General features: G+C 43.1%; 1 protein-coding gene across 2 annotated transcripts in view; it reads left to right on the forward strand.

Annotated features, from left to right (window-relative positions):
- The window catches only part of GREM2 (gremlin 2, DAN family BMP antagonist), a 41,641-nt gene extending 28,374 nt beyond the window's left edge, over positions 1 to 13,267 (forward strand). The window contains exons 2-3 of one of the 2 annotated variants that reach the window (XM_042014407.1): positions 8,171 to 8,297; positions 10,406 to 13,267. In XM_042014407.1, the coding sequence (XP_041870341.1) occupies positions 8,230 to 8,297; positions 10,406 to 10,913 (576 nt within the window). In that variant the 5' untranslated portion in view covers positions 8,171 to 8,229 and the 3' untranslated portion in view covers positions 10,914 to 13,267. The remainder of the gene's footprint in view (positions 1 to 8,170; positions 8,298 to 10,405) is intronic. The other variant, XM_042014408.1, reaches the window with a different exon arrangement.
- Positions 13,268 to 13,514: the final 247 nt, after the last annotated feature.

A 13,514-nucleotide genomic window follows, 5' to 3' on the forward strand; every position in this document is an offset into this window, starting at 1 on the left:
AGAACAAAACTCATTCAAATGCCCTCTTCTTAGAATGGTGCAAGTACAATAAGGAACATATATTGAAGATCAATGGTCATCTCCTTTATTGTGGACTAGAAAATGAGCTGTGCATTCTAGAAGTAGTGTGTTGTTTGAAGCTACAAAGAAATGAAGCTCCTAACTCCATGCCTGTTCTATCAAAACTCAGGGAAACTATATTTTTATTTACAAGAGTATAATGTTCTTAAAGAGAAGCTTGCCTGAGGGCAACAAATCTGTATTTCTTTGCAAAAAGAAGAGTATTGGTGCCATGCAGTGCAATTGAAAGATGCTGGAAACAGTCCATTCTCAGTTAATTTCTGACCTCCAGTAACTCACTTCCCCTCTGAGCTCAGTTCTGAGCCATATGTTGGTCACCAAGTCAGTCTACAAACATTTAAAGTTGTGTCACTTAGGCATTGGTCTTGGACGAGGTTTCTGTGTTCTGTTGTAATGCAAACAACAAAAATATAATGGAGATGGTTCATTGCAAAATCATCTTTTGTAGCATCGATTCTCCAGTGAGGAAGCAACGAAATGAGCTATTGTATTTAAATGCTGAACTTTCCCCATTCTTGTGTTGACTGTCCTCCTTTCCAACAGGCTGAGGGATGGTCACAAATGAAGATATTTGCTCAAGTCACCGCTTCCCTTCAGATTTAGTTTTTAGTTTCCCAAGGGCAGAAGTCTGCTGTTTTCTCCTGAATGAAATGCTGCCAAATGGGAGTGTAACAGCTGCGTTCAACACAGAAGAATAAAGTTAAATGTAGGCTGTTTTTACTTGCTGGACAAAAAGTTCATATGCAAACAGAACTGACTTGACTCTTCGGGGCTTTTGTGCTGAAAAGCTGAGAAACACTGACCAAGTATCTTTTCAACTTAGTTCACTCTTGCAGAGAGATATTTTTTAGATTCATAGAATTATCAGTCCTTTCCCAAAAAAGCTCTTCTTCTTGTTTCCATTCCTTCCACCCCCTGACTGTAGCATTCTTCAAAACCAGGTTGTGAGAAAGAAAATCAGCCTCATGGACAGCTAGCAGAAATCTGGTTTTATTTTGTGGGTTTTTTCCTCCTTCCACTCCCCCTTTTTTCCCCAGTGTTGCATATGCTGCCAGTACTGATGACTACCCAGACACTTCTGAGTAGGACATCTCACTCTGCTTGGGACAGTTCACATGTGCTCACCAGGCAGACATTTGTCTGTGGCTGGTTCTAAAACCACAAGTTCCTCAAACTGAAATAGCAACAAAATTTAGGACTTTTAATCATAATGATACAAAAAACCCCTTTGTCCAGTTACCTGCTAGTATTCAATCAGAGTTATGTGTATTCCTTATCCCCTAAAAAAGGCATTACTGCATTACCAGAGTTACATTTCTTGCAGCTTTTGTTCCTTCTCTTTATTTCACTTTTCCTGTTTTAAAATCATAAATGCTGACACAATTGTTGAATCAAAATCTTGGCTACTGATAAATACAGGGTTATATGAACTTGATAGTGTCTTCCTTCACTGTATTACCTGACATTTAGCCTTAAAAAGAACCCAAACCAACAAAACTTGCAGCATTGTTTCCTGCACTATTGTGTGTGTTTTTTGGGAAGCACTGTTACATATCACGGACATAATCACAGAGGATGAGTAAGGTTAGAAGGAACCACAGTGGGGCATCTGGTCCAACCTTCCTGTTCAAGCAGGGTCATGTTAGAGCACATTGCACAGAATTGCATCCAGACAATTCTTTAATATATCTGGTCAGGGAGACTCCACCACCTCTCTGGGCAGTCTGTTCCACTGCACGGTCATCCACACAATGATGAAGTTGTTCTTCATATTCAGATGAAACTTGCCATGCATCAATTTCTGTCTGTTGCCTCTTGTTCTATTGCTTGGTACCACTGAGAAGAGCCTGAATTCATCCTCTTGGCACCCTCCCTTCTGAATCTTTCAGGCATTGATGGGGTCCCTTCTCAGTTGTCACTTCTCGAGGCTGAACAGGCCCAGCTCCCTCAGCCTTTCCTCATAAGAGAGATCCTCCAGTCCCTTAATCATCTTTGTTGTACTGAGGAGCCCAGGACTGCACACAGCACTCCAGATGTGACCTCACCAGGGCTGAGTAGAGGGGCAGGATCAGCTCCCTTGACCTGCTGGGAATGCTCTTCCTAACGCATCCCAGTCCTTCTTGGCCATGAGAGCACTGCTGGCTCTTGGACAGCTTCTTGTCCACCAGGATCCCCAGGTCCTTCTCCACAGAGCTGCTTTCCAGCAGCTCAGCCTGCAGCCTGGGGAGTGCTGGTGCAGGGGTTATTCCTCCCCAGGTGCAGGACCCTGCACATGCCTTTGTTGAATTTCAGCCAGTTCTTCTCTGCCCATCTCTCCAACCTGTCAAGGTCATTCTGAAGGGCTGCACAGCCCCTCTGGGGTATTGGCCCCTCCTCCCTGCTTCGTGTTGTCAGTGAACCTGCTGAGGAGGCATCTACCCCTTCATCTGAGTCATTGATGAACAAGGTGAGCAACACTGGGCCCAGCACTGAACCTCGGGGGACACCACAAGTGACAGGCCTCCAACTTGACCATGTGCACTGGGTACGATCCTCTGGGATCTGCCATTCAGCCAGTTCTGAATCCACCTCTCTGTCCACTCATCCAGTCCACGCTTCCTGACTTTGCCTGTGAAGATGCTGGGAGAGACAGTGTTGAAAGCCTAGCTGAAATTGAGGTAGACAATATCCTCTGCTCTTCCCTCATCTATACGGGTAGTTGTTTCACACTAGAAGGCAATTAGGTTGGTCAAGCATGATTTATTTTTTGTGAATCCATGCAGACTGCTCCTGATCACCTTCTTGTCATCCATGGGGCTAGAGATGGACTCCAGAATGAGGCAATCCATCACTTTTCTCAGGGTTGAGGTGAGGCTGACGGGCCTCACCCTGGGTTGTTCTTGCACTTTTTGAAGACTGGGGTGACATTTGCTTTCTTCCAGTCCTCAGGCACCTCTACTGCCTGCTACGGCCTTTCAAAGATGATCATGAGCAGCCTCACTATTGGTGTCCACCAGTTCTTTCAGCACTCATGGACGCAGCCTGTCAAGGCCTATAGACTTGTGGATGTCAGATTTGCTTAGGTGTTCTCTAACTCAATCCTCCTTCCTTTCAACATTCCTTCGTCCTGGTCTCCTGGGTCAGACAGTCCTAAGAGATGATTGTGTCAGACCAATGCAAAGATCTTCAGTAACTCTGTATCCTCTGTTACCAGCGTCCGCACACCATTTAGTAATGCATCCACATTATCCTTAGTTTTTCTTTAGCTATAGATATATTTGAAGAAGCCCTTCTTGTTCTTACTGACATACTTGGCTAGATTGAATTCCAGATTGCCTCAACCTTCCTTGTCTCATTTCTACTTCTCTGACAACCTCTCTAAATTCATTCCAAGTGGCCTAACGCTACTTCCATCTCCCTAATGATAAAAGTATGTCAAAATACCAGGGCTGACTTCATCAATATTTTCCTTCTCCTCTCTCCAGTCTTCTGGAGCTGTAGTTTACAACCAGGTTCTTCAGTGACTTTTCTCACAATCATGGTCCTGGCTTTAAAAAATGAGAAACTTCTCTTTATTCCCCCAGTACTAGTACTACTTTAAAAAAAAATTAACCACAGGTTTAAAAGCTATGCAAGATAAGAAAGATTCAGCCTATGAAAAGCCTGATAATATAGATCAGTCATACAATATTTAGGTCAATATACTTCGTGGCAGGATGACAGTGCAAAGAAGAACTGCTGGAGTAGTGTGATCCTTTAACACTGATGAAGTGACCAGCTGCATTTAAACAGGTTTCAAATAAGCTTGTCTGAAGTTCCTGAAAGAAAGAATAGTTCAGTGGTTATAAACACGGATTTCTATTGGCAGTAAAGGCGGATAAGAAAGAGAGGACAAGATGAGAAGGAAAAACCCAGCATTCAAGCTGGTTAGTTTACCTCCAAGATTTCTTCATTATTCCTCCTGTCCTAAAAATAACACATAACACATTGCTGAAAGACAGGAATAATTGGCTGAGTTGTTGGTTCCTCTTATATTTTTGTGCATGGATGAAGAATTCTTCTAAACTCCCAGCCTTTTAAGGGAAAATTCAAGATAAAGCTCTTGATAGTAGAAAATCATTTCAGTGAGAGTGAATTAGTATAATGCAACATCCTTCCAACTAGCATAGACTGTCTCCACCAGTATCTTTGTTCTACATCCATTTCATTGATGATTTACTTTGTGTTTCAATATTTTAAATTCATTCAGGATTTGTCTTGACAAGGAGAATAAATTCAGGATCTGTCTTGGCAAGGAGAACTTCTAAGTTCTGGCATTATTGGGGAAATGCTGTCCTATTCTGAGGAATGCAGGCTGGCATTGTTGAAACCTAACTTCATCTCACCCTTTCAAAAAACAAAGCAAGAGCCTGCACAATAGAGTGTGGCTCCTGAGACATCCAGACTGCAGGAAAACCTTTCCTGGTTCCTTCAAAGCTTCGTGATGATCCCTGTAGGCAGTCTTGACTCTCTGAGGGAGAGGTGTTGGTGCAAAAAAAGAGGATGGATCTCCCTGGTGGAAGGGAGAGAGAAGGATGGAGAGAAGGAAGGATCTCCATCCAAGCGAGCCAGTGAGGGTACTAGGAATTTATTAAGCCTGAAAGAAATGTTTTCTGCCCCAACCATCTACTATTAGGGCTGTGATGCAGCTAAATAGCTTTCTTTCAGATTGCTATAGAAGGTTCTTAGAGGGCAAGAATGGAAAAATTTCTGCGTGTAAATTTCTGTAATGGCATTAATTATTCTTATTTAAATAATTACTGCCTTTTGTGTTTTGTGCAGTGGTTTTGAAAAGTGATGCTTAGTACTCCTAGGACATGGTAACTACTGCTGTAATGCAAACCTGAATAGCTGAATCCTAGCTGCAGTACTGTGTTTCTACTGTTTTTTAAAGTTTGATGCCTCCTGCATGTTTTGTTGTTGTGGCTGGCCTCAGTCTTGGCAATTTAATAATGGGAATCTATTAATGATGCAACAATTTAATAAGACGCCCATGTCTCTGCAACAGGAGATACAGTACAGTGTTCAGTTATTGCTGATGTTGTTGAGACATGGGAGAAATAGTTTCCAAAGGATAGTTAAAAGAGAAAAGTTAGCACCAAATACCTCCCTTGCACAAAGATGCCTGATTAGTCTTTATTGTAGCCTTTATGAGAACATTGTACCATTAGAATCATGCCTAACTATTAATAAATTAAATAAATAGCATTTTTGGCTTCCTGGTAAAGTATTGGATATTTCCTGGCTTTCCACATCTGTTGCTAAAGCCAAGTTTTAATTATTTGAAAAGCTTTTGCCTGGCTTGTCTTCAAGGAACACTTCTTGTGTCCCATCTTAAATGTGAGAACTAACCATGTACATCGTGTTCTTGCATTATTATACATATGACTGGTTTATACAGATTCTTTTTCTGACTAGGTCTACTATGAAAGTAAGTGGGGACTTGAAACTATTTTGGTAACAGGGCTTCCCATACTCAGCCATGCTCAAGTGATCCCTAAGGAGAGCTCTCATGTCTCTGAAGTTTGCAGGATGGAAGCTGCAAACAAGCAATACAGGTGGTCAAATGTGGCCATCTATGTACAGTACTATGTCATGGGACCTGATTTAATCTAGTCTGTAATGCCTGCCTTTTGCTGGTAGTTACAGAGAAATATTTGTCCAAAGGAAGATCTTCAGCTGTTAATTAAATTTAAATTTTTCAAAAAGTGAAAAATCTCTGAATTTATCATCTTCCAAGCCACTGGTTCTTACAGTACTTGAGTCTGTAGTTTTGATGGGTGTATGATAGGTTTATAGTACTAAATCTTCTTCTTCATGAATCCATACTGTGATTAAGCTGAATAGGTAGAGTCTTATGTTCTATGGTAAGACAGGTTTTGCAGGTTTGGATTTTTTGGTGATTGTGGGTTGGGTTTTTTTGGTTGGTTTTTTTTTTTCCCTTTGTTTTGTTATGTTTTGTTTTGTTTTAAATTGCCTGCGACTTTTACTTCTGAATTCCCTCCAGACAGGCCTGGTGAAGAGATGATTGTGTCATACCTGTATCAGAGTTGAATGCTTCCAGGAATGCTGATAATGCTGAGTGTTTTATAGGTGTGCATGCTACAGCAAACAAATGGGTCTCACACCTCCTGATTTCCTGAGCAGCTAACAAAATATCACAGTGATCTTCCAGTTACATCCCTCTTTCTTTCTGTCCACTTGCAGCCCAGAAGTAGGCTGATCTACAAAACAGGAATTCCCAGTCAGAATCTGCATCCTGAGCTGAGAAACTGGTCATGACTTTGAAAACTAGAGGAAACGATCAGCGCAGTCACTCAGCACAGATGGACACTGGTGTTACCTCCTGCCCTGCATTTCACACCATAGCACTCACTTCTTCACTGCAGGACTTCTCTGAAAACTATGAGTTTGAGTTCTGAAATCAAATCCAATGCTTCAATTCAGAGAGGACTTCCCTAAGCACAAAACTAAGCTATTTTGGGGGTTACATTACTGCCTGTCCTGCTCTGGAGCTGGATTACTTTCAAGAATGCATGAGTTATAGGGCCAGAAGGTCGGTATGCAAAAGGTAGCCTGGCTTGGTAGATACTTTATGTTACACAGTAATTGGATACAAAGAAGAAATAAAGCTAAGGGCAGACACAGTGATCCTGGGTCTTCCCCTCCTACCACAGTGACCTGACCTCTGAATGACAGAGCTGGATTTTGGCATTCTTGCTTCCATGGACAAGGCTTTTTTACACTCCTGGGCCTGATAGCCCAGGTCCAGCATGTTGGATTTGATGAGTTTATGAACTCATACTTGATGCTGATTTCCTTATCTCAGGGAGAAAAAAACCTGCCATGTGATATGTAAATGCAGCCAGGCCTCGTTGGGTGTCTCATCTAAGGTTAAGTTATTGTCAGCTCACACACTGTAAAAAAGGCATGGAGGGGACTGGCAGCAGCTGGCAACAATGCTTGAAGAAGCTGAAAACTGTCACAAAGGAGCTGCCACTGGGTCTGCTGTGGGGACCCCCAGTGTAGCAGGAATGGGGGGCCCAGGCTGGTATTGGTGCAAGCTGTAGAGGCAGGCGTTGGTCTCTTGAGGCAGTTCTCACTTGCATGGTCTCAGCCACATGCTGTTCCATTCTGTTCCATCTAAGTAGGGCAGAACTGCCCTGTCCTTGCCAAAAGCCAGATTCTTCTCCAATACGTTTTGTGTTTCTTCTCATCCTGCTCTGTGTGCAGACAGACAGCATTCACCAGGTTGCTTTGCATTCAAATTGAGTTTGCCAAAATGTTCTCTTTCTCTGAGGGTCCTGAAGTTTCTCTTCTCTTTGCATGTGAGCACTGAAAATATATGTAGTCCTTGGCAAGTTGCTGGCACCGTGTGACCTTGTTTGCACCCTTACTTGCTTGAATAGGGGATCTGTGTGCCAGGGCTTAGAAAGGGGTGATTTGCAGGCTAGTAAGGAGTAGCACTGTGATTAGAAATTCCACAATCTGACAGAATGCACATTTGACCTGCTAGTGTAAAATAGATTATTATTCCATTATGTAAATATTTTAACATTCAAGTTTGATAAGGATCAATGACAGAAATAAGTGGTGTGTTCCTACCTGTCTGTAGAAGTACTTGCTAACATGTATTGCAGTGTTTGGTTTATAACCACACAATAGTGGCTTTGATTAATAATGCTTTATTAGTTATAAACACAGACTTACTGAATAAATCCTACTTACTCTATTGAATGGCTCTCCATTGCTACATAAAACCATTTAAGTAATTAGAATACTGCTATAGTATTTCTCTGTATTGTAGACTTGGAGTTGTTAGTTCTCTGTCAGCTTTCCTGAATTCCTGCATCGGATTTCTATGTGGCCACCACTTGATACAAAAAGGAACATGTCCATTCAAGTTGCATTTTACGAAGAGAAAGGGCAGGCGTGGTAACACAGAGTTTCATAGAACTGTAGAGTCATGAAAGTTGGAAAAAGCTTTGTGAAGATCATCCCAAGAAAAGAGGAGGGGTGGGGGAATGGGTGTGTCTCTCCTTCTGACCTTTGCTGTCCTCTTCTATGCCAGGTTCAGAGAGATGATACTGGAGAGGCAATAGTCCTTGTGTATCAAAAGAGTGGAAGAGTATGCCTGACGAATGTGGCATAAGGCATCTTGTGGAGAGCTCACCTCTGTCTTTTTCTAGAAAATATAGGTTTGTAAATCTGGTTTCTTTTCCTCCCCTTTCTATATAAAAACACAAAGCACTGGGAATCAGTTATTTTATCTACTACTGAAATGCAGCCATCAGTGCAGAATAACATGAGAACAATTTGAAAGGAAGCATGGAACACTATATTCAACTGAAACTAATTACCTGATTAGGTTTTGGCCTGCCTGTGTGGGTTGACATCCAATGGACTTGGCGACAACACCTGCCAGCAAAGCCAAGTCTAGTCTTGCTTCATTTAAAGACTCTGGACAAAACTTCTAGACTTGCAAGCTGAATGCTAAGCAGTGTGAAAATAGGCCTCTGATTTAAAGTACCAATGGCTACAGTGAGTGTTCAGTGGGGAGATGGCATGGTTGCAGATGAATGAACTTTTTTGTGGTTTAGAAATACTGGTTGCCATTTAAAGGTGGTTCTGTTTCAAGCATACAGTCTGGTGAAATTTAACTCTGCATCAGAACACCCTCTGTTTACAGCTATACGATTAGCACTTTTGTTTCCTTCAGCACTTCAGACTTATCCCCTTAGAAACTTAGTCCAAGTCTGACACTGAGATCTAATAGACTTAGAAAATAACCTTAAGGGATGTTATCTCACCTAGTCTGTTAGAGTAGTTCTTTTTCTTCATCTCCACAGAAGTCAAACATGTTAGATCTGCTTTATTAGGTGAGAAGCATTTGTTACTGCTATTCTTGTCTTCTCTTGCACCTTTACTGCAAACACTTTTTTGATCTTTTGCTTTCATTGTTTGGAAAATGACATGATTTCGAGATGGGAGTACCTGGGTAACATCTGAAGTGTCTGTAGTGTTAGGCATTATAATTGCCAGTGTGATGATAGTTTTTTTTGCCTTGGTATCTTTCTAAAGGAAAAAAATTAAAATCATTACTTGGAAGGGTTTGAAGCTTTACTGGGAATAGAGGGATAAGTCTGTCTTTTGTACACTATTATAAAAATATCCATTAAGAATAAGGGTGAACAGAGCACTTTTTGTAAGTGTTCTAGTCTCCAAGTGGGAAGCTTCTGTGTACCCACTTATGGCACTGCAGAGACCCTCTGTTCTCCTTTCCCAGGGAGAGTGGGAGAGTGATATGAAATGAACTGTCAAATGAGCAGTTCACTAGTGAGCATTGACTTTATAAGGAAATTTAGTACACCTACTCTGATACTCTGGAAGCACATCGAGACACATTACTAAAATAAATTGGACAAGAGCTGGTAAGAGATGCTCCACAGAACAAGAATACATAATATACAACCATAGGAAAAAATATTTTTGCCGTCTGGCAGACTATTTCAACTTATCAACAAGCTTATGCTCTAACTTATTCCTTAACATCTAAAATAAATATTTAATCCTCTCCTGTTTACAAACCTTCTTAAACCATTTGCCCAAGAGGCCTTCAATTGTGAAGTCCTCAAAGTTGTGTTTAAGCATTTCCTCTTACTGCAAAAATAAATCCATCAAGGTTTTGACTTCACACAAAGACAACAAATACAAGCCTGTAAGTGCCATAAAAGCCCTAAGAAACTTCAGAAGCAATTTAAAATAATAAAAATAGTCTTTTTGACACCCCTTGCTACTTCTGTGTGGAATGAGGCCGGGCCTGGACTCGGGGGCTGAAGAGACAGGGGAGTTCACTTTGTGTAACCTGGTATTCCCTTCCCCTCTCCCCTGCTATCCCCAAATCAGCTCTCACCATCTTGGCAGGAGTCTCTTGAGCCTTTGCTAGCCAGGAGTTTGCCCAGCTGTTTGGCCCAGGATTTCAGAGACAAGGAGGAAATGTTTCTGGCTGAAGCTTCTGTAAAACCACCACTTCAGTCATCAAAGCATTAGTGTCCCTGAGGGGAAAAAGCAAGTAGTTGGAGAGTTTGTGGAGGCGTGAGGGGAAGCAGTGTGACTTTCCAAAGAGCCTGGCCTCTTCATGATAAGCAATCACCCTAGAATAGAGCTGATCTAGGAAAAGGGATGGGGTTATAAAGATGATAAGATCTCCACTTCTTCTAAAAGCATGCGTGAAGTACCAACTCCATTCCAATTCTGAGGTTTGGAAATGCGTCTCTCCTAACAGTGTCTTGTGTTGCCCTTGCAGGATGATTTGGAAATTTGCCTTGTCCGTTCTTCTGATGGCAGCGCTGGTTCGAGTGACGGACGCCAGGAAAAACCGGCCTGCAGGTGCCATTCCCTCCCCATACAAAGGCAGCAGCAGCAACCACTCGGAGCGGAGGCAGCAGCTGAACAAGGAGGTGTTGGCCTCCAGCCAGGAGGCCCTCGTGGTCACCGAGAGGAAGTACCTCAAGAGCGACTGGTGCAAGACGCAGCCGCTGCGGCAGACTGTCAGCGAGGAGGGCTGCATCAGCCGCACCATCATCAACCGCTTCTGCTACGGGCAGTGCAACTCCTTCTACATCCCGCGGCACGTGAAAAAGGAGGAGGAGTCCTTTCAGTCCTGTGCTTTCTGCAAGCCACACAAGGTCACCTCTTCGACTGTGCAGCTGGAGTGCCCTGAGCTGGACCCACCGTTCCGACTCAAGAAAATTCAGAAGGTCAAGCAGTGCCGGTGCATGTCTGTGAATCTAAACGGCTCAGGCAAACTGTGAGAACAGGCATGTAGCTGCTGCTTGGTGTTGCCTCCATCAGCTTTACTGCTGCCTCTCCTCTCCCACTGAGCAGACTGTCCATTTTGTTGGTTTGTTTCTTCTTTTCCTTTTTTTTTGGTGTTCTGTTTTCTTTCAGGAGGCATCTCTCCAGCAAGGAAAGTCTCCTTGTCACTTGCCTACTGGAATAATGCTTTTTCACGGGATGTGTTAGGCACTTCACCATAAAGTTGTATTGTATTTTAAATATCATCTGGCAGTTGAATCTTCTGGAGTGGAGCAGGCTCCCAGAAGTTGGGTTTGCTCATCTAAGTGACCAGTTGGCTGAATCCAGCATTAAATGTTTCCACTGTGTGGAGTAAAGCCCTCTGCCCTACACTCCAGTTCCCTCCACAAGTTGAGAATGCCTTCCCCATGCTTTGGTCTGGAGCTTGCTTCTCTCACTTGGAAGTGCTGGGGTGCTGCCCAGGACTGGGGGACACAGATGAGGGAGAGTAACGAGGAGTAATGTGTGAAAAGCAAGTGAGACTGTCTGACAAGGCTTCTCTCCTTAAGATGACTTCAATTGTGCAATGACAAATGGTTCTGGGCTTGTTGTCTGAACGGCAGATCAGAAGCAAGGGGAAGAGGGTGAGGCGCTGGGTCAGCCACGGTGACCACAGAGCAGACTGAGGTTGGGTTCTGATGCTGTTGTGGTTAGAGTATATTGAACACATGGCCTCTGCAGCACTGTTTATTTTGTAACCTAGCTATAGTAAACAGCTGTTTAAAGTATTATAGACCTAGCCATGTGTATTTTTCTTGTGGCAGAGTATGCCAGCGATTAAAATATGTTAAGAGACTCGGTTGCTAGGTCAGCTGCCTGGCTTAAAATGGACATGGTTTTACTCTGCTTTTGGTAGGTTTTTGTATGTTAGATATGTGTGTTTGTTTCTTACTCCAAAAAGGACGACATTCATTTATGACCACCTATTTATGCCTGCTCAGACCAGGGAGGGTGGGAGGGTAGTGGGAGAGAACACGTAAGGGAATGATGTGTCCCCAAAGGTATAAAAGCACTGTCACACAAAGGACAAAATTTGGTCATTGCTGGACTGAATACGAAAGCTACGTAAGTGTCACCAAGTTTTGGGAGTGGTGTCTCTCCCATGATTGGAAACCATGTTAACGTGTCCCTGTTAAAGGACAAACACCTCAGTCAGTGCTGCTGGAATGGGTCACAGCTGTGGGAGCGGGTAAAGAGTAAGCTGTAATTGCTACACTATTGGTGGTCCACTCAGTTTGTGAAACCTGCTCAGTAAGTGTTGGTGAACACTTGCAGTTCATTTTAAGTCATACTACATTGTTATTGATATAGTTGATGGAGTTTAACATGTCCTGTATATCCCATTTGTTACAGTTCTGATCTGTATTAGTCCCAGCTGCATTAAAATCCTGTCTCAAACCAGCCCCTTCCCCCAAACCGAAGCCAGTGCGCACTCAGTTGTCTGAAGCTCACAAATTAAAAATGACACGCCGACGCCCTGTGCATGTCTCACAGTTCAGCATCTGCAGCGAGTGAAACCAGCCTGCTGCTGGAGCCCCTCCCCGCCAGCCTCTTCACATGCAGCCACTTCAAGGGGTTAATATGTTCAGCACTGCTGCCAGCTGGGGCTCCAGAGCCACGGGTCTCCCTTATGTGACACAGGCCTCCCTAAGAGGCTTTCAGGACTGATCTCCACAAGAGCTCACCAAGCGGTTTACAGGGACTGGCGTGGGCAGGGTGAGGTTGGTCGGCTCTGACAACCATGTTACATGAACGGACGTCGCTTTTCTGCTGTGACCTTTCAGTGTGTTGGAAGTGCACAGGGAGGCTCCTCCCACAGGGAATGCTTTAGGGGCTGTTGCTGCTGCCCTGTGGCATTGTGCCAGCCCCAGGATGGGTACAATTCAGTGTTGTCTTGAGAGTGTGGGTGTGGGCGGGGTGCAGGGGGGGAAGGTGGCAATATAGTCTACTAAGACTCTGGGGATCTCAGTCTCCACTTGAAAGGAATGAACTGAAAGTCAGACGTTTTGGACCAGAGAGAGAAAAGCACCCTAATAAATTCACTTAAGAAAAATGTGCAAGAATCTTTACCTTTAAGCTATGCCCTGCCTGGGTTTTTCACCAGTTTGCAATATGAATATGCTGCAGCTTAAAGCTCCTTCTAGGAGCTGTGTTTATGTAAAAACTGAGTTGAGCTTGTAATGGTTAAAACTGTATTTAATTCTTGTTTTATAAATGAAAAAAAAATGAAGAAATGCTTTAAGTATAATGTAATTATTTTATAGGTCAACTATTAAATTATAGATTAAATAATAAAGCTACTCTAGGGTTATATGGCATCCAGGTGTTTTGCTTCAATAGCTTGTGTCCAACTGCTCTCTAATCAGTATATTCTCCAGCTTCCTTTCCACCCTCCCAAATACAGGTGAATGATGGCTCACCCTGACAGCTTGGGAAAACCTAACTATTTCTCTGCTTGTCTCCCGCTCCCGTCAGAAGTACCTGGAAGGCAAGAGGGAAAAATAAAATGCACTAATCTTAGATTCTGGAGTTGATTCTGCATGCCCTTCTTCTGGGTT

This window comes from Corvus kubaryi, unplaced genomic scaffold (genome assembly GCF_017639235.1).
Source record: "Corvus kubaryi isolate FWS band 111438036 unplaced genomic scaffold, C.kubaryi_AGA036_p1.0 split1-73, whole genome shotgun sequence".
Taxonomy (NCBI): Eukaryota; Metazoa; Chordata; class Aves; order Passeriformes; family Corvidae; genus Corvus; species Corvus kubaryi.